The 21,363-nt window shown below is 35.5% G+C and overlaps 1 protein-coding gene across 2 annotated transcripts in view; it reads right to left on the minus strand.

Annotated features, from left to right (window-relative positions):
• SGCZ (sarcoglycan zeta) overlaps positions 1 to 21,363 on the minus strand; it is a 171,611-nt gene that overhangs the window by 54,711 nt on the left and 95,537 nt on the right. For both annotated transcript variants that reach the window (XM_041490283.1, XM_041490274.1), the window contains exon 3: positions 9,162 to 9,249. In XM_041490283.1, coding sequence (XP_041346217.1) covers positions 9,162 to 9,249 — 88 coding nt within the window. The remainder of the gene's footprint in view (positions 1 to 9,161; positions 9,250 to 21,363) is intronic.

Here is a 21,363-nt window from a genome sequence, read left to right on the forward strand (position 1 = left end):
AATAATTTTCAAGGGCAAAAACAAATGTTTCCAAGTCTGACTGTTCACTTGCAAGAATATCTTTTACAAACAGAAACAGGCTAATTTCCTATAGCTGCTTCAATAATAAAACTGATAGAATTCAGACTTTTTAAAGATGACTTAGCTGAAGAAAGAATCTAAGTCTACAATTAAATTACTTCTCACCCCTATGTTTGAAAAATCTCTTTGCTGTTATTTCAACACCTTTAACAAGATCAGCAGGCTGTTGAATTTCTACCTCCAAGTGTTCTCTGCAAATATGAAATAAAGAACACCAGAAAGATCTCACTGCTTTTCTCTTTCTTTTAAATTATGTCTTTGTATTGAATTAATTTAAAATAGGCTTCTCATTTTTTGCCCCTATTTTGTCCTTCACCCCTCAGAATAATATATTCCTGACAATATTAGTGAGTTGTCTGAACATCAGGGAAAAAAGGGGTAAAAATAAAACCTTAATGTCCTGTCAGAGACTTGTTAAAGGTCCAGATGTTGTAGGTAATTTAATAATGCTTATCACCCAGCAGCAGCTTTGTGAATGTCACAAGGCATGCACAGCAGCTGTTTTTGAAGTTAAATGAAGTCTTAGCTTCAGATAAAGCTAAAGACAAAGAATTAGAACCATCCTTGGAAGATGTATGCTGCATCCTTCAAACCTACTCCTATACCTCTAAAACCTACTTATTTCCTCTGCATAAACCCATTTCTTTGACTCTTGGGATGTCTCTCCTACAAAAGGAAACCACTTCTCCTTCCCTGCTCTGAACATTTGGGCAGCAGTTATGCTCTCTGTACTGGCCAACAGCATGTGGGTAACAGCAGCAGGACAGATGGCAATGGATTAATGTTTAAACACTAACACTTCTGCACCACCATGAAAACACTAATTACCTCTTCCCACTCAGACTCTTCTTCTACAGTTAAATCAATCAACTGCTCATAGTTCCAGGCCCTCTGATTTGTCATGGGGTCGGGTTGGGTGGGATGGGAAGAGGATAAAACATTTGAGAATTACAACAGAGTACCTTTTTCTCCCATTTTTCAGTGCCAATTTTCTAGAAACAGTGGAAAGGTCCAGACATGTATTTAAAATACAATAAGGTAAAATAAAAAGCCTATAAAGCACCAAAGTAAGCAGAGGACCGCAGTACACTGCCAAATAGCTATTGATAATTAAAATCTACTTCAGTATATGTCCAGGCTCACTACAAATGCTCTGGGGTCAAAGTTAGCACTGAGATGAAACCCTAAGGCAGTGAGCTGAGGCTCGTACCAAGCAGATTGGGCACCTCTCTCTACACAGTCACTGCTGTACTCCTGCTCCCCTCCATAATCCCTGCCTGGAAAACACTGATTTAGTGTTCCCTTTCATCATTTTCATATCACCTCAAAAGTGACAGAGGGTATAGACCATTGTGCTTTCATGAGAAAAAGAGGCTTGTGGTGGCTTATTTTTGAAGGCTCCCCTGCAGGAAGCCAGCACCTCACCAGTCTTTAGCATGCCAGGTGTTCCTGCCAGCACTACATCAAAAATAAGGTACCGGACCTTAAAATTCCCTCCATATTTAGATGATGGACAAACAAGGAAAGAAAATAATCTGCATGTATTTTGTCTATGGTACAAAAAGAAAAATATCAGACTATTTATAAAAGTATAAAATATGTTTTTCTTTTCGTCTGTCAGTTACGGACAGAAAAGATGCTTTCCATTTAGATCAATACAACTTCAGATATGAACTAACATGAGGTGTACCTTGTATCCGAGGTAGAAATAGTCTTCCTGAGCTCAGACTGAGGGAAAGAAAAAGAGAAGAAAAGTTGGATCAAGACTCAAATGACAAAAACTTTTAGAGTCTGAAGGAGGTAGAAAGAAGAAAGAAAATATATTGAACGCAGAAATAAGGGGATAGGGAAGAGGTCTTAAGACCTCAGCTCTGGAAGTACTGAAGTTATTCATATTAAGATACAAAGAAGTTTCTGTATAACACACTACTGAGGATGATGAAACTTAAAGCAAAGAATCATATCCACTGCACAGACATTTTGGATAAGCTGTTTAATATCAATAATGTATAAGCACCCTCTCTCTCCCCTGAAATAACCATGCTGAAATTGCACAGAATTCAATTAGTCTACCTAATCTACCGCTGCTTGCAGTTGTGTTTATTCATAGAGAATTTTTAATTCTTGACATCTCAACTGATGTGATATGCTTTTGTATTTCAGGAAGGAGGTATTGGACTAAATAGTGGCAATACCTACAAGAAAGAATTACTACTTTGCCCTAATAACTGACAGAGAGATATCTTATTAATCTACTTTTACAGCACAGTTTTCATGTAGCAATTATTGTGGCAATGAGGGAAACTTAAGACATATTTTACACCATACAGTATTTCAAATATTAAACAGGAATTTAGTGTTATGTCTGCACATAACATACAATAAGATCATCATAATGATATGAAAGATATTGCTAAAAACTGAAAAGATACCTAATTCATCAAATGCAATCAGAAGTACTGTGTAAAGCATCTCTTTCTTTCAAAGAGACCTTGTTAACCAAGCACAAACTGGATAGAAAATGGTTGATGTAGTATATTTAATAGTTTTATGAGTTAATTGGGTAATGGATGTGTAAAAAGTATTATTTTTCAATCCAGTTAATGCAATTGCTTGCCACAAAGGCATATTTGCCATAGCTGAATTTCAAATGCACATATGAAGTTTAACACAGAAAATGATGCAACTAATTTACAAGTAAAATAGGAACAAAAATTAGAAAGGAGTTGTCTTCCTCTTGATTCTGAATCAAAACAACCAAACCTCAATACTTTCTATTATTTGCAAACTACTTAAACAGACAATTACAAGAGAAATATGGATAAATTTCAAATAAATTAAGATGTTATTTTTTTCAGGATTAGTTTGGCAGACCCATCAAAGTGCTGGCAAATAGGTCAAAGTTTGGGCCAGTTTTCAGAGACCTTCACATTTCCTAATATCACACTTCAGGATAATTAATTAATGGGAGTGGATTACCATGATAGTTTAGCCAAAGTGATTAAGAGTATATATTAGGTAAACTCCTATCACAAAACCTGTTACAGCACATATGGTTTGTAAAGAGACTTTTCCATGGACTAGACAGACAGAAATGGAGGCAACATCACGCTGCACTGTAAATTATGAGGAGGGATGAGACGCAGATTCCAGCTGGACATTTCAACTGTTATGAGCAACATGGCTCACTTTCTGACTGCCTCTTGGCTTGTCTCACATGCTTTGCCAGGAGGAGACATAAAGCCATATGGCCTTCCAGGCACTGCTCCATCATTCCTTCTGCAGTGACTCCTGAAGATGAAAGAAATCCTTTAACTCTGCAGTTAAGTACAAGATAAACTAACCTGTATAAAAAAGAGCAAGCTATCTTCCATTTACCTCCATTTAAAAGATCTTACAATGGATTTGTACCACAAACTAGCATACAAGAAGCATTTTCACATCCTGATAAACTGTTTAAATTTGAATATTTGGGAAGAGTGTTTAACTGGCTATAAAAGTTAAAGAAGTATTATACTTTAAAATTATTACACTCAGAATGTATAAGATTTTGCTGTGTAAATTATCTAAATATTCTCTGAATGACAACTACCTAATCTAAAGGTAAAAGGGAAAATATCAACCAATGATTGTCAACAGAAAATTCCATATAAGGTGCAAAAAATCTGAAAATATGTAAGCAATGCAAGTAATTTAGCCCAGAAATTAGGGACTCTGTGTTCATTTATTTCTGTATTAGAAAATTAAGAGGAAGTGAAGTAACTATAAGTTGAAAACCTTCACTACAATAACTTGATAAATGAAAAAATGTCCCAAAAGAAGATTTTAAGCTATTACATATTCAGTCTGAATTTCAATGTGAAATCCTCCTCTTTGTATATAACTGCAAAAACTGGACTAATTCATCTAAGTATGGTAAAATGAATTGTCTGCTTTGCTTATTTGCATACATTAAAGTGGTGTTAGGGACCAAAATTTGTGTTTATTCAGTCTGTATTTCAGTTAAGGAATAGAAATTGGGAAAATGCTGAGAAATTGATAACTCATTTATCTGGATTTGTTTTGCCATATCTTCTTAGTAATAATAATTATCCTACTGTACCATAGTGGTTACAAGAGCAATTGTCTTAATATAGAAATTAGACTAGCAGAAAGTTTAATGTATTTCAGATTCTGGAAATCTCACTGTAGTTTGGGATGACAGGCAGGCAAACCTCTTTGTAAGCGGGAGAAAGCCCTTCTTCCACATATTCCTGAGAAGTTCTAATCCATGTTTGCCCTGTTGAAAGGCAGAAGCTGATGAGGGATTGTAAACCAACTCATCCCTTCCCTCCCAGCACCCTACTACAGATGATACAAGAACAATTATGCAGATAAGAGAAAAGCTGAGACCATTTTCTCCCTTTTCCAACACTGAGGAAAGAGTGTCTGATCATTCTAAAACCACCCTCTTCTTGCAATACTTAGGAGAAAAGACCTTCCATTTGAGTCTACAGTGTTTGCAAGCAAGATTCAAAGCCAGAAACATTTCTTGTCTCATTAAGCATGTTATTAATGGATACTTAGTTCAAGTTCATAAAAATCTTAAGTAAATATTTGACAATAATCCAAAAGATTTAGAGCAACACCTATACACATATTTGTACATGCACTTTATTATTATTGCTAGTACCCCATAGAGTAAGAATATATTATTATGTTTTGTTACTCCTACAAATTATTCTAAAAGCAAGAATATTTGAAATATTGTATCTTGCTTCAGACCTTCATTGATATCTAAATGTTGCAAAGGGAACATCAGGAATGGCCTTTAGGTGATGAGTTACTTTGAGGACCTCAGAAGCAAAGGGGTAGTAGGGTGTGTTACCTGTTAAGGTATCACTTGATATAAGCATAGGAAACTGCCCTACAGGATATAGGTATGAATGACAAAGGAGACTCCCACTCCCACAAAGTTACATACCTGCAGTTTCTAATGTCCAAGAGTTTCTGCACAATAACCCAAGTACTCCTGATGGAACACCGCAAGTAAGAAAGCACATTTTAAAGAAAAACATCTCGGAATACACAAGATAAGTTTTGTGGTAAATATATGGAAAGGATCTCCAAGCTTGACAAATTATTTGAGTAGATCTTTCAGCAGTGTCATCAGTCTTTAGCAATGCTATAATTGAAAATCATACATCTGCCTGCTATTTTCAAAAAGTAGCTGCAAGAATGTGATATAACTTTGGTATTCAAATATTTTTTCTGAATTTGCATGGTTCTGTAGATCTCAGTGACTAGAGAGATAGGAGGTTCAGGAGCTCTCTAAAGATATGACTTGTACATGTCTGGATGTCTTTGAGAGTTATGATTCTGTCTGAGGGTTCTAAGCTTAGCAGAAATTAAATGCTTCTTTTTTGCGTGCACATTTCAAAGAGTTCTTTATGAATAGAAAAGGGTCAAACAGTAGATGAAATATCTGTCAGAAACAATTATTGCAGTAAGAAAAAGAGTAAGGAAAAAAACCAAACCAAACCAAAAAAACAAAAACATAAACAGGAAAAAAAAACCAACAAAAAAAAACCACAAAAACCCCCCCCCAAAAAAAAAAAAAAATCCCAAACAAACAAAAAAAAAATAAAAAACCAAAAACAAAAACCCTGAAATAATAATTCAACCAGAGGAAGAATTTACATTAAATACAAATGTGTGTTTCAGTTTCAAATGTCCTATTACATTTTTTTAGTGCTTGTGAGCCTAATGTACTCCACTCAAAGGCAGGCAGAGGTATCTAAGATATGTGCAGACAGCATGGAGACAAAAGACTTGTGGCTCAAGGTGAGCAACTAATATGCATTTCTAAGATCAGTAGAAAAAAAAATTTCCATATAAACTGTGCAAACATTGATTAAACAGAGACAAAATGTTGTGTAAAGGTAATTCTGTAGAATGTACAATGCAGAAGTGTTAGTAATAAGGGTTGCTAGGGGAGAGATCTGACAATTTAGCCAGCAAAATTCAATGGATTGTCATCTTTTCATCTTTATTTTGTACATACAATTCATGACTGTGCTACATCTGCTCCATTGGTCTTAAATGGCATGTCTAAACTGAAGGCTGCAGAGTCCTCTTGGAGATCCAGACACAAACTTGGCAGTTTCCAGACCATATGTCATGAATAGACTGGAGTACAAACCAACATCTCTTGCTCAGTTGGTACAGTTCCCAACAGAGAGCATTGCTACAGCTGTGACTTTCTCTCTGTACAGACTTTGGTGCCAGTATAAAAATTACTGTACTGCAGTAATGGGTGTACCCTTGGTCTTGTATGACCTGAAGCATAACTTGAATTTTTACCATTTACACAAGCAACCACTCAATCATCCAATACACTTAGTTACTTTTTAAAAGACTTATTTAATATACTTTTTCTTCACTCCACCTAGGTTAGGATGTTTCCCAAGATGTCTTAATGATGGCTGTAATGACATATTTTGTCACTTACAAAACTGAATACCCATTAAGAGTTTCACTGGATTTTTTTTCCATCTCCCTGAGTGAACATATTGCCATCTTCCTCCCAGCCCAATAACAATAATACTTTTTTACATTAATCCATCTTCCCTAATTATATGCTCTTAAGGCTGTCTTAGTCTTACGTGGCATGGTTTCAAACACCACAGAAAGAATTTTTAGTTGTCCTAGAATTTGGCATGAGTGGCAATTTGGTTGCCAAGCACAGGATGAGACCAGCCTATTTGCTGGTTTGTAGTATCACTTCAGTCCTGTGAAATGTGGATAAAATGCCAATGATATCACATGTATAAAAAGGGCATTATCATCCTTTTGAATGCACTGGCATTCCTCTTTCTTTTTAAAATGCTCTTGCCATGCATATTAATTTGTAGTCTATTTTTTTAAATTATTATTATTCAACTCTTTAAAGAATGAACAGATAATATTTCAGAGTTTTAACAAGAAAATTTTTTCCCCAAGACATGATAATTTGCTTTTTTGTTGTTTAAAACATTTTTCCTCACTGTTTATTTTCATTCCTTTCATTGGGCAGCCTCATAAACAGCTGCTTCAGCACACATCATTAGGGAATTGACAGAGAGCATTTTTAAAAACAGGGACTTTCTGGGGCACATTTACAACTAAGAGAAAAAAATATTTTCTCCTGTCAGCCAACTCTGTATAGAAAACTCCCCTCCCGTTCTTTCAGCAGATGTGGCCATGCTTTTACCTAGGCAAAAGTAAAAACTTGTCTCTATTCTATCTTTCACAACAAAAAATTTAGAAGGGAGTGCCTTAATAATATATTTTTACTTTAAGGTTCCTGTTAATTTCTTTGATTTCTTAAAAGCAGAACATTCAGGTATTACTGATTCTACTGGCAGTTGTGACTATCTTTATTAAGTAAGAAGTATTTAATAAGAGATAAGGAGTATTTTAACATGCATCCAATACTGTACAGGGGATTCACCAAAAAAAAAAAAAGTTTTTATACCAATATAAGAAATAACAAAGGCCATATATGAAACAAAGTGGAAGATAGATTAAGAAATAATGTAAATACAATATTGCAATTTAACTAGCTTCTAGTCTCCAGAGACGGCACCAGCTGCGCACCAAGAAGCTTAAGGTGTTCACCCTAATGATAGCAACACAAAAACATGTTTTTTTCAGGCCTTCACGTTTTTAGAATATTAACCTCTAGTGTGATGCCTTTAAGTAGGTCAGCCTCAATTCACTCACACACATTTTCAGTGCTGGATTCCCTCAGCCAGAATAGTGTCAGTGATAAAAATATGATACCCATTTCAGCCAATGTGAATGTCTGCCATGGATAACTCACCTTTTTGCAATTACCAGCTGAAGTAGAGGTTTTAACAATAGTTTTACCGGATGATAGAGGACTGCATTTTGTAATTGCACTGGGCAAGTACAATATGGCCAGAACAGGTGTTAGCTTAATTTTGCTCATCTGTACCTGCTAGCAAGTCTGGTTACCTTTGCACACTCATTCAATGTGGTTGTTCAGGGAAATCAGTGCAGATGGTGTGTCACTGTGTGCACTTGGAAAAGATTTTTACAACTAGAAGCCACTGCCTCCTGTCAGTATGAAAACTTAGTATAGATCACAACTGGAGTTTAACTTAAAATTATTTGTGGGCATATGCTCAGCACTTGAGGAAAAAACAATGAATAGAACATATCTTAATCCAGAAGTAAAATGAAAAAAATGAAAACAAAGTCTAAGAGGTGTCTGCTTGAATTTTATATACTAATGTCTTATGAATATATATTGTTATTTTTTTATCCCATTCCCAGTCAAAATATATTGTTTTGTACCAGAACTAATAAATCACTTTCCAGTAATTTTTTGGCCAATATCCTTAAAAATAAATTAATATCAGTACTCTTCTTTATAAACACAAGAAGTATGATTCATACTAAAAACAAAGTATAACACAATAAATTTCATAAAATGGGGGAAATACATGGTAGTTGAAACAGATAAGTAGAGGATTCTTTTATATCCATTTCATTTGGACGTGCAATATTTTAGACTTTGTAAAATATCAGTTTTAATGAATGACTAGGAAAGCATTTTTTTTTTGGGGGGTTTTTTTCTGATTTTTAACATTCTGTTACTCCAGCCACTTTGAATGTGTGCTGATACAAATGCCCTAAACAAGTGACAGGGCCAAAGCCATTGCCACTGAAGTAATGGAAGACTTACAGAAAGTATAAGAAGAAGAAAAAGAAAATTATGGTTATTTTTCCACTGAAAGTGTTGTTGAAACATATTTTGCTGAGGCTTTTTCAGTTTGTTTTGTTACAATGGTCTCAAAAATAATAATTTTTTATTAAGCTATTTTCATTTTAGCTATTTTGAGGCATTTCTAGTTTTTCTTCCTTGAGCTAATGCTGAATCATGCTCTTATGATCCATTGTATGCAATGGTTTTTGAGCATGGTGATGAGATTCTTTTTCCTGACTTTTCAGTAATATTTTATACGTGAAGATAATAAATGAAACCTATTAATAAAGCTAATTGATAAATATAACAGCCAATAAAGAACACTCACCTACTGTCAGTTGTCCAGTTAACTGTCCCATGTGATTTCTTGCATTCACTGTTACATTTCTGTCAGACTGTAAGACCAGTGGGCTATCCTGGGAAACATGTATGAGACAATAAATGAGAGAAGAAAAAATTGAGGTAAAATTACGTTAGAACTTAATATTAACATGCATGCTGAGAGGGAAGTTGTGCCAAGTATAACAGCCCTTTTTAATAATTTCATTAAATATTTTGCAAGTCAAATTTTTATATTAAAGAATTCCAAGAATACTATTTTAAGCTTGAAATCCTTGTGCATACAATCCCTGCTCCAGAAATCAGATTTGAACTTGATTTCTTTAATTTGTTTTAATTTCCTGTTAATATTACAAAGTTCCAAACTCAAAAAACCTTAATGCAAACCTGTTCCACTAGCCTTTCCCATATATTGTTAACCTGCACTTTTTTAACTACCTAACCAACACTATATTGTATTATTCCATTAATCTGCACAATCTGTAATATTTGCATTGCACTTACTAAAATCTTACAAACACAGACATGCATTTCTTTGAAGATAAAGAGAATTGTTACTCTCAAAGAAAACAATGAGAGCACTGGAAGGCAAGATCTTGTAACAGAGAGCCCTGATCCACTGCCATTAGTACTTTACAGGGATTTACTATTAGGGATCAAACTGATACAGCAAGGAGACAAACACTTTATGTTAAACACAGTCTTAACAATTTTGGAGTCAGTTGGCAGGATGACTGCCTGGCTTTCGGCATCCAGCTAGGTTTGAGCTTTTGAAAAATGTTTGCATATATAGGTGTAAGCTTATCCTGTGTTCAAAGCCAGCATAAACAATCCCAAAAATAATTGAATTCTGCTTCTTGAAGAAAGAGGAGCCAGATGCACTCCTTTAGGAGAAGCGCAGATGTGCAGGAAAGGGGAAGAGCTGCAACAGAGAGCCAAGAGAAACAGACTAAAAAAGAAGTGCAGGCTCACCAATCATGCTCTCACTGGAGTGGCGTGAGTGCATGAGAGAAGGAAAAAAGCAGGATTGTCTCTGCTGCTGTAGAGAGACACTTTTCTCCCTGAAGTCACCTGATACCATACAGTTCTATCCCTGAAGCATGCAGAGAGACCATGGGTACTGTAAAGCTTCTGGCAGTCTGCTAGCACTCAGTATGCTTACGTATGTTTATCCAACAGCATCAAGACATCTGACAGAAACAGGTGGGGAGTGCCTTAGGTAGGAATGACTAAAGGCTAGGAAGATATTTGGGAAATTTATTACACACTTGTTATATTCTTAGATTCTTCCCTGGGCATCCATTATTGATCATCCCTGGATTAAGCATGTAAGGTTAAAGAGATCTCGTATGTGTGTCTCTTAATAGGTTGGTTCTTGCTGTTCTTGAAAGTTTTTTAGATAAGAAGGAAATTACATAAGGAGACATGGATAAAGATTTTTTTTTTTACCTGAATGATGCATAATTTCTCTAGAATTTTCTGTACTTTACAGTCCTTTCCATTGTATTCAGAATTTTCCTGTACAAGAAACATTCTTCCCAGTTGTTTTCACTATGATTATTAACTTTAAATGATAATTGGTTCCCCGGGAAGCCTGAAATGATTCTGAGATAATTTCAAGGAGTTCAGGTGTATTTAATCTCTCACTGGACTATGCTATGACCTCTCTAACATCCTGCCAATTACCTCTGCTTCACAGATTCTGGCAGATGAAAGAGACTGTTTGGCTTGTCCATTTTTCCAGATAAAAAGATATAATTATCAGTGAGACATTGCGTTCAATTTTACTAGTTTGAGATGAACATGTGATGCAATCAAGGGAGCTTCTAGCAACAAAAGCAGCTGTTAAGGACCTTTTTCTCACCACTTGATTTCCACTTTCCTTATGGTCTTTTGAAAATCATTAGTCCAGGCAACTGCTGCTCTGGGAAAAGCAGTTGTCCTAATAGGCATCTGCAAGGCCAAAGGCTTTTAGGAGCCCTTTTCACTTTTGTTTAGTAACTTTTTGGTTAAAAGTCTTCTCAGTTAGAATAATCTTATCCTTATCAAGGGAGGATACAGCCATGCCTATTTTTGCCAGTTCAGCAAAGGTTTGGAAACTTCCGCTCACAAAGACTGATCACAGTCTGATCTGAAGGTTTCTTTCCTCTCACCATAGAAAAACACTTAACACAAACCTCAGGCTAAAATCTGCTTCCCATGTTCTAGTTTTAAAAAAAGAACCTTGGATATCAAATTATGAAATGCAGGATAATGAAAAATTAGGTGAAAAATTTGTATTATATAAAAAAATAAAAAGAGGGCTGAAGAAGTTAAGAACTTAAACCTATATTTCTCATTTTCTGATGACAAATATAGAGCAGCAGTCTTAAATACTGGACCAGAGGAAATGCAGTGGCAAAACTCCTATCAATTAAAGAAGTCCAGCATTTCATCCACATTGTTTACCTGCACTTTATTTTATGCAGGAAGTGCCTAAAGACAGAGTTCAAGAAATTCAAAAATAGTCTGCTCAAAGGAGCTAGACATTCAGATAAGACTTAGCTGAAATAAGTGGAATTATTGATCTGTAAGATGAGTATAAAGTGCAATGAATATCACTCATAGGAATACAACCATATCTAATGCATAATTTTCTCTCTCCATTACCAGACCTGTTACTCTCTTGATGCAAACTTCAGTTTACAATGATTTGTGATGCCATTTCAAAAATTACTCTGTAGTTAACAAAACCCAACAATATAAGAACATTCTTACAGTTACATAGAGCTTTAATAATGTCAATATGCTAATAACCAAAATATTACAGAAGGATACTCTCAGGGCCATGAGGGCTCTACCAGTCCTCACTGGCCCTACCAAACATCCCATGGAGGACCCATTTCAGTCCAGCCCCACCTGAACCACTTCTGGTGTGTTTGTGCTACTTGTCTCCCCCCTATAAGCCGCAAAGCATTACAACTTCAAGATTAAAGGTAAATCAGATTAAAATGTTACAATAGTTACTTCTTATCTGAAACAGGTTTACAGCTAGGATTCATAAAAGTAAAAACAAACTAATTAATTAAAATTTTCAGAAAGCTTTCTGAAATTTTAATCCTGCTATAAATACAAGGAAAATTTTGAGGAAAAAATGTTTGGTTTTAAAGTTTTTGTGTTTGTTTGGTTTGGCGTTTTTTGAGTAAGAATCACAGTTCAGTAATAAATACCAACTTTTGGTTTTAGAATTAGACAAGCATTTAATTCTAAGTATATGAAAGACTGATAGATTAAAATAATTTATAAAATCATTTATAAAATCATTTTACCAAAAAAATATTCTGCATGAGCAATCATAGCAAAACCCTTTTTTTATTTTCCACAGCTGGTTCAATTATTTTTAACACATTTTGGAAAAATGTCATGTATTTTATACAGTATTCAAATAGGCAATCCCAGCTAATTAGCTCAGTTTTGAAGAGTCTTTCCAAAATGAGCCTTTTAAATTAGAAACACTTTAAATGGAGCAATTCAATTCCAGTTAGTTTAATAAAACATTGGTTTACTTTAGGTAAGATGGTACACTGTATAATTGAATATATTCCCAAATTATGCTCAGAACACAGATAATTATGATAATACCACCAACTTTGACACTCAGGAGCAGTACTGATATGTCTACATTGTTATAGTGCAAGCAGTGGCTCTTTTATGATTTGATTTCTGTGCTTAGGCAAATGTAACACTTCAGGTCTCTGTACTTCTACATGGTGTCACACAGATGTAAAAAGTAATGTAATAAGCAGATAGGACGAGATCTGGCACACTATCTACTGGCTGTTTGTAAGAGGATGTAATGCTATATATTCTTTTATTTGAGCCTACCCCCAGTATGGGCAGCTAAAATAATTATGGCAGAAGATTTCTTTACAGAACACTTCTCAAACATGCCCTGATGCACTAGTGACTCAGAATCACCATTGCATTACCAAGGTACCTTTACAGAAAAAAGAAATCAGTATTAAATTTTGGTTTGCTGAGAAAATCACCATCATCAGATTTTAAGAAATACAGGGAATATGTGTCCTCACTGCTGCAGAGCACTACAGTCTGTTGCTTTAGAGATTCATGCTGTGGGTGCCACTGAACAAGTTGATTGTCTGCATCTGGTCAGTGACCCCGACAGAAGAATGAAAAATGTATGAGTTATTTGTCCACTCCATAGGAACAAAACGAGAACTACAAGAAATAGAAAGTACTTAGTACTCTGGTCAGGGCAGAAGACCAAAGGAGTCAAAGGACAGATCAGTAGATGTGCAATAACTACAGGGGCAACTGCAGTTAAGGCACATAACAAGTGTGAGGAATATCTTGGAGGAATTCAGTGCAAAATCTTTAGAAGAAGAGTATGAAAGACACAGTGTCAGTCAAGAAGGGTAGAAAGTAGAGCTAAGAAGATGTGAGAAGATGGAAAAACATTCCGTAGTTTGTCCATTGTCCAGAATCAAAGCATCAGCATGTTTTAGCAACATTCCTTGCAAATGGGGAGAGATGGAAGATCTAAAAAAACACACATATGTAGGGCTTGGAGTCTCAGAGGCAGACTTTTTCTATCATTAAGGTTATTACTAGCCCTAAACAAACATGAAGAAATTTGCATTAGGAAAGATGAAAGAAAAAGACCTACAAATGAAAGCAATTGCTGAGTTCTTGAGTACTTAAAAAATTGAAGGCTCCATTAAAACTGTTGGAAGTTTGCACAAGTCTGGAACTGTTAAAACACAAATTAAAGAAAACTATTCATCAAACTATTCCCACGATATTTTTTCCAAGAATATTTCCAATGTTCTGTTACATCAATATTTACCAATATTATTTCCAAGAATATTCTCAAAAAATTCCCAAGAATCTTCCCAAGGTGTTAGGACAGCAGGGACCCCAACACATGTGTTTTTCAATAGGGAGAAATTAAAATAATTTATTGTCTGAGTTATTCCTGGGCTGAAGAGTTAACATGAGTTTTGGTCCAATTTAATTAGATGCTTTTTTCTTATTTATAGAAATTTTCTATAGCTCTGCTTTCCCAAAGTTTCACATTTTAGTGTTCTTTCTGTCTAATTGTCCTTTCAAACTTGAAAGTTTGAATTTAATTGCTACTAACTACACTTAAAATCACAAATCTGTCTGAAAATTTTCAGTAAACACATTTGGACTTCTGCTTTAAGGAAACATTCAGATGTCTTAAAATTTTGACCAAATGTTATTAAAAGCCTGTATTTCTTCGTATGAGATTTACACACTGAGGAGGTTTGGAAAAGCACAAGAAAATGGTTTGAAACAAACAAATAAAATAACCCAGTTGATACATGAGGTTATTGATAATGTTTCAAGAAACATATTTTCTAGATAATCCTTTTTTGGTCAAAGGATGTTCTCTTGATTCCCAGCCTTTGCTCTGTGTCCATGTCAGCCTTGTTATATGCTAAAGGCAATCACAGATATTGACCAGATTCCTGACACACCAAATCTCAGCGCAAACAGAGCTACACCTACCAAAGTATGATACATGTACCCAACAAGAATTATATACAGAGTTCCAAGAAGCCACATGAACAATGATCATGGCTATAAGCTCCAGACAGAAACAACCTACTTGTTTTACTTCCTTGTATAACGCACCATGAAATTTTTATTATGGAGGAATTCAATCAAGCATAGAAAAACATAATGATAAAGCAGAAGTAGGTATTTAAATAGCAGACAAAAGACATGACTTTTGTGGAATTGATTTAAACATCAAATACAATTTAAAATTTAGGGATTTAGGTATAAACACCCCAACTAAACATAAGGTAGCACTACATATGTACTTGAAGGAAGCTTATTAAATGCCCAAAGCTCACTACATTAAACTTGTGACACAAAAAGTAAAACTGTATATTACTGAACTGCAAAGCGCCCCCAAACCTTAACAGAGACAAATGTAGAAAACCAATCAGAAAGAAAAACATTAAGGATGGAATCACTGTACTTCACTCCTTTCAAACCTGTCAAAGTTCTTGTGGTGTGGGTGCATTAGTTATTGAAAGCATTTTTGTCATTTAAGTTATGCTCAATGGTAACCAATTCATTACTCTATTTTCAGCCTTGGAAAGCAGTCTTTCAATTCTTGCATGTATGCAAGTGTTGACCACGCTATAGCATCACAGTGAAACAGGACTGTTTTTCCCAACCTTTTTTAACCTAAACTGCTACAACATGAAATATAGTAACAATTAACACCAGGAAGAGGATGAAGCTATTACAGGAAAATCAATATAAATCAAAGTATATTCATGCTGTTGAAAGCTCTTTCCCAATGCTCCCTATTGAGTGAGAATTTCTCTAATTATTTTAGATTAAGTAGCTGAGAGAAGAAAAAACAAAAACCATCAAAACCCCTTCAATATGCTGTAGTGAGCGATCTGATAGCCTGGATATTTTTAAATAATTTACAAGATTTCTTGTTTCTGAGATGCTTATGACAGAGGAAACTGTGTCAACACCTGTTCACTTGATCTATGTCAGGACTTGTACGTCATTTTTACTTGGCAATAAATGGAGAAACTGATACAATTGAAAGAAATAGTCAAAATAAGTTTTTTTTTTTCATTATATTTATCCATTTCTATGGAAAATCTGAAATAAAAGTTCTGAATAATGTGAACCCTTCAGCACATCAATAGGTTCTGGGTTCCTATTTTGTGATGCCTTGCAGACATAGAACAAAGGAATACATGAAAATAATATTTCCATCAGCAGTTTTTATTTCACTATGATTTCTTTGACAGATCTTTTGAAATTCTAAAGCTGAAGATGAATAAACAAATTTTAAAGAAAGTTTAGGGAACAAAGAAAAATTTTAGAAATACATAAATTGTAGCAGAACTCTGGAATGAAGCTTATAGCTCAAAGCAGAAAAAAAAAAGACTTGCTGTTAAACAAAAAGTATTAGAAAGTCTTTAATGCACATTAAAATGAATATGTTAAATAAAATTGTAAGACAAAAAAAAAGGCAAGATGAGTCATTAAACCTTTAGTTTGAATGTTTATTTTAAATGAATATTAAACCTATTATTTTATAGAATTATTCTACAGGTGGTAACTTATATGACCAAATGATAGCACTAGTATTAGCATCAGCTTTAACAGAAAAAATGAGAAAAGTTACCTGTATTTTTTGTTTCTTCACGTAGCTCTCTTAGTTTCTACAATATTATATTTTGTTCATATTTCCTGATAAGCCTTCCTTCAAGCACAATCACTCGCTGCTGGATCCTAATTACCTCGGGAAAGCTTTCTGCATTGCTAGTTCTCTCTACTGTTCCTGCGTTAAATAACCAGAAGCAAACACATCTCAAATGAACTTTGAAATACTTAGTGAACAGAGGGGATATTATTATTATTATTATTGTCACTTTACTGGGTCTTCCCCTGCAAACACCCATTGCCTATTACAATTGTTAGGTGCTTTCAGGCTGCATTATTGCACTTCATTGAGACAAGGACTATCAATTAGGTGGACGATTAGCATAAGGTACAACAAGGCTTTGATCAAGGTATCTAAAGCAATGAGTAAGAATGGCAATTACAGGAATTACAGATAATTCACTGATTTTCTAACCAGAAAAGCAAGGTCAAAGAAGGTGTAACTCCCTCTAATAAAGAATGTGGAAAACTGCTAACAATGGAGCAGGAGAAGGCTCCAAAATCCTGAGGGAACTGGCTTATGTGGTTGCCAAGTCACTCTCAATGATATTTAAAAAGTCAAGGCAGTCAGGTGAAGTCACAGGTGACTGTAAAAAGAGAAATGTACCTATTTTTGAAAAGCATAGAAATGAGGACCCTGGGAACTACTCACCTGTCAGACTCACATCTGTGCCTGGGAAGATCATGGAGCAGATCCTCCCAGAAGCTGTGCTAAGGCTCATGGAGAACAGGGAGGTGATGAGATACAACCAGCACAGCTACACCAAGGGCAGCTTCTGCTTGACCAAACTAGTGGCCTTCTCTGAACTAGTGGCCTTCTCTGATGGAGTGATTAAAAAGGTCAAGTGACAAGGGAAGGGCCACAAATGCCATTTATCTGTAATTCTGTAAAGCCTTTGACATGGTCCCTCAAAACCTCTTTCTTTCTAAATTGCAGAAAGGTGGATTTGATGGGTAGAGTTGAGTGGGTAAGGAATTTGTTGAGTGATCACATCCAAAGGGTATGATCAAGATCAACAGCTCCTGAGGGATATCAGTGATATGTTGTACCATTTTGGGGTCTGTACTGGGACCAACACTGTTTAATGTCTTCACCAATGACAAAGCAGTTGAGTGTAGCCTCACAAATCTGCAGATGACCACAAGCTGAGTGGTGTGGTTGACACACCTAGAGGATGGGATGCCATCCAGAGGAACCGGGACACGCTTGAAAAGGGGGCCCATGGGAATCTCACACAATTTAACACGCCCAAGTGCAAGGTGCTGCACCTGGGTCAGTGTGACTTCCAGGTATCAACACAGGCTGGGGACGAACAGATCCAGAGCAGCCCTGCTGGGAGGAACTTTGGGGTGTTGGTGGGTGAGAGGCTGGACATGACCCAGCCATGGGCACTCCTAGCCCAGAGAGCCAAACGTGTCCTGGGCTGCATCCAGAGCAGTGTGGACAGCAGGGGAGGGAGAGGATTCTGCCCTCTGCTCTGGTGAGACCTTGCCTGGAAGGAACACTGCATCCGACTCTGGGGTCCCCAACACAGGAAGGACATGGAGCTGCTGGAATGACTTGAGAGGAGGCCATCAAGATGACAAGAGCGATGAAGCACCTTTCCTGTGAGGAAAGGTTAAAAGACTTGGTGTTCATCCTGGAGAAGAGGTGGCTTTGGGGTTACCAAATTGCACCCTTCCAGTACCTGAAGAGAGACTACAAGAAAGAGAGGGACTTCTTACAGGAGCATGTAGTGACAGGATCAGGGGGAGTGGCTTCAAACTGAGAGTAATTTTAGATTATGTATTAGGAAGTAATTCTTTACTATGAGTGGTGAAGCACTGATACAGGATGCCCAGAGAAGTTGCCCTGGAAGTGTTCAAGGCCATGCAAAATGAGTCTTTGAGCAACCTGATCTAATGGAAGGTGCCCCTACCCATGGCACAGGGGTTGGAACTAGAGGATCTTAAAAGTGCCAGGACTGAAATCTTCAGCATTATTGCAAAGGTCTCAGAATCTGTTTTATCAGCTCCTAAGCAAGAAATTCAGTCCAAACTTGTCTGTGCAGCAATTTTTTTCATGAAAGCAACTTCTGTGGTGTTATTGAGAAAATTCAATTTTGACTGTTCAGCTAGAAGAGTCAGATAGCTTTCCATGTGTTCTGGCTGTAAAAGAACAAAAGCTAATTTTTAGCTGTTTTAATTACGGAACTATTACTTACACCTTTCCATACTCCCTGCAGACAGTCACAGTCTTTTGAGGACCACAGGTAGTTGCATCCTTGCTGTCTCTTATCTTCTCATGAGAAAAGATCTGTTTCATGATTTCTTATCACTTTATCTTCTTGATCATTAAACTTCCCTAGATGATAGTGGACTATAAAACCTCTTTTTCATCCTCCTTTCTTTACTACACAACATTCCTGATTCTATGGTTAAGGCTGCTCTGAATTTCCCTGGGGAAATGACATCTGCTGGCAACTTCTCACCTGAGGGAGGAGAGTGTGGTATTCTCATATTGAAAGACAACCATAAAATTCTCTGTTAACAAACATTGCTGACATAAAAAGGAATGAAGATGCATCATGCTTTGGTTGGTACAGCATCCTCAAGTTTTGAACAGTATACAAACAACTAATGAGTAAGTTCTAACATTCTTTGCTTTCCAATCCTCTAGGCAGACCGGCAACAGCATCTTAATCTGACTACTTATTTTTTAACAAATTATGCATTTTCTATCACCATAGGGTATGAACAATCAAGAAAAAATGCTACATTATCTTGAAAACAACAAGTAGAAGAGAGTATTTTGATATTGAAAACCCCAAATATCTCCTGCATATCATGTATTCACCTTAATCCTTGCACATCAACATCTAGAATGTGACCTTGAAAAGTATTATCTCAGGTTTTGCTGTTCAGTATTCTTTAACCTTGCAAAATATTTAATAAGTAGCCTTGACATTAGTATGACACAAAGTTGGCCAATATGTGAGCTTAGAATTTGTTTCATGTCTACTCTAAAACTTGTTCTCTTTGTAAAGGAGATATTCATCCCCACATTTATTGTAGGACATATCTTGGTGGTTCAGTAAATTGCCTTTCTGTTAGGAAATTTGCCTTGAGACTCGCCAATCACTAAAACAAGTCACTGGACCTGTTCTGAAGGTCAAAATTGAGGAAATAAAATTCTGTAGAAAGGATTGTGGTTCAGGGCAGGCTGTGGCATATGCTCCTTCAGGGAAGCATATTATTTCCCAGTGGGAACTATACTGTTGTCAACTTTGCCATTGAGATAATTGCCACCTTTTAGTAACACAGATCTTTTCCAAAGGATATAATTAACAATCTGACTTTCATTTCAACTCTGTAGCTATTCAGAATATATTTCTGTTTCAGTAACTGGGTAATTTTTTCCACACCAAACACTTTTCACTGGAGATTTTAAAATACTGAGGAAAACTTCTCTCTACTTAAAAAGACTACATCAAATAGATTTTCACAACTGCACTTTTTCACAGGTAACATTCAGACTGAAAAACATGAGAAATGCCATGAACCTGGATCACTTCTGCAACATGCAGAATGAATCGAGTCCCAAAGACTGAATTCCTTTTAAATTCAAGATCACTGAGCAATATGAGAAATTAAAAATGGTTGTATTTCCTCAGTAACAGAGGTAAACTGCCAAAAAGATCTCATTCTGGCTTGCATTAGTGTTTGACTATTTTTCATGTTCTCCATACACAAAGCAGTGCACACAGCATACCAATAAATTGAGAATGCTTTCTGTTTTTTTTTTCTTCATTGTTGGCACAACAGTAGTTTTAATATTTTATGTTGTACGTCAGGCAGCTAGTCAAGCTGTCCTAAATGTAAAGAGATGAAACAGTTCCAGGTGATTCTGTATCAGAATTTTATACTAATAGTCAGTACAGACCAGTACACTTAACTTCCCATTGTAATCTTATAATATTATTATATAAATTTATACATTTATTATACTCTGTAAAATATTTCCAGTGCGCCTTAGTTATTTCCAATAAAACTTGAGATGCTAATTTGCTCTTCCCCACATTTATCCCAAAAGGCAATGAAAAAGGTTTTGATTTGTGTTTTCAGCTCTGACTTTTGAACAAAGGTAATGAACAAAACTTAAACCTGGTTAATACATCTCATAGAATGGTTCCTATAAAGCATAAAGCCTTTGGTTTGGAACTGTCAAAGTGTTTAAATATATGAAAACTATGTCAAAGTCTAGATGTACTCTAAAACTGTATATGTAGCATTTTTATAACAACTTAAAAAAGAAATTAACAGTGCACTTTTAAAAGAAATCCTTGAAGACCCTAAACACCTGTCTAACAATTTCTTTCTTCCCTGAATTTTGTCAGGCCTTCTAGGATTCTAGAGCTTTATGCACATTTAAAACCACTGTGACCTTAAATATTTTACCCTTAAACTCAGTACTGCAATTCAAATAAAATTAAGAAAATTTATCATAAGAACTTAGTTTATATTGAACTAAGATATTGCTTAGTCTACTAAATAACATTTTAACAAATATTAAAATTTATAAAATTTCTACTATTAGTATTATAATTAAATCAATATGTCTTCCTATTTGATTCTAAGTGGCAATGAAAATAATTTGCTAGTTTATCATATAATCAGGTGTAATTTTGTTAACTTCTTTTTAGCACTAAAACAAGCAAACAAGACTATTAGCTGATCTATATTTTTAGAGCTATTTTTACCAAGATTCATCAGTCACATTCTTGTATGTGAGTAACAGACTTTAATAGAATATTTGGTGTAGGGAAGTGGGTTAGTGACTTTTCAACAAAGATTACCGATGCAAATGACCGCTCATTCCTCAGAGTTTTAAGGACAATGTATACTTAAAGAGATAATAAAAGTACTACAGAGATAATAATGAAGATTGGAAAAGTCCTCAGAAGTTTAAAGATAATTAAAAACAG

Source organism: Pyrgilauda ruficollis, unplaced genomic scaffold, assembly GCF_017590135.1.
Source record: "Pyrgilauda ruficollis isolate IOZ18807 unplaced genomic scaffold, ASM1759013v1 scaffold1, whole genome shotgun sequence".
NCBI classification, from domain to species: Eukaryota; Metazoa; Chordata; class Aves; order Passeriformes; family Passeridae; genus Pyrgilauda; species Pyrgilauda ruficollis.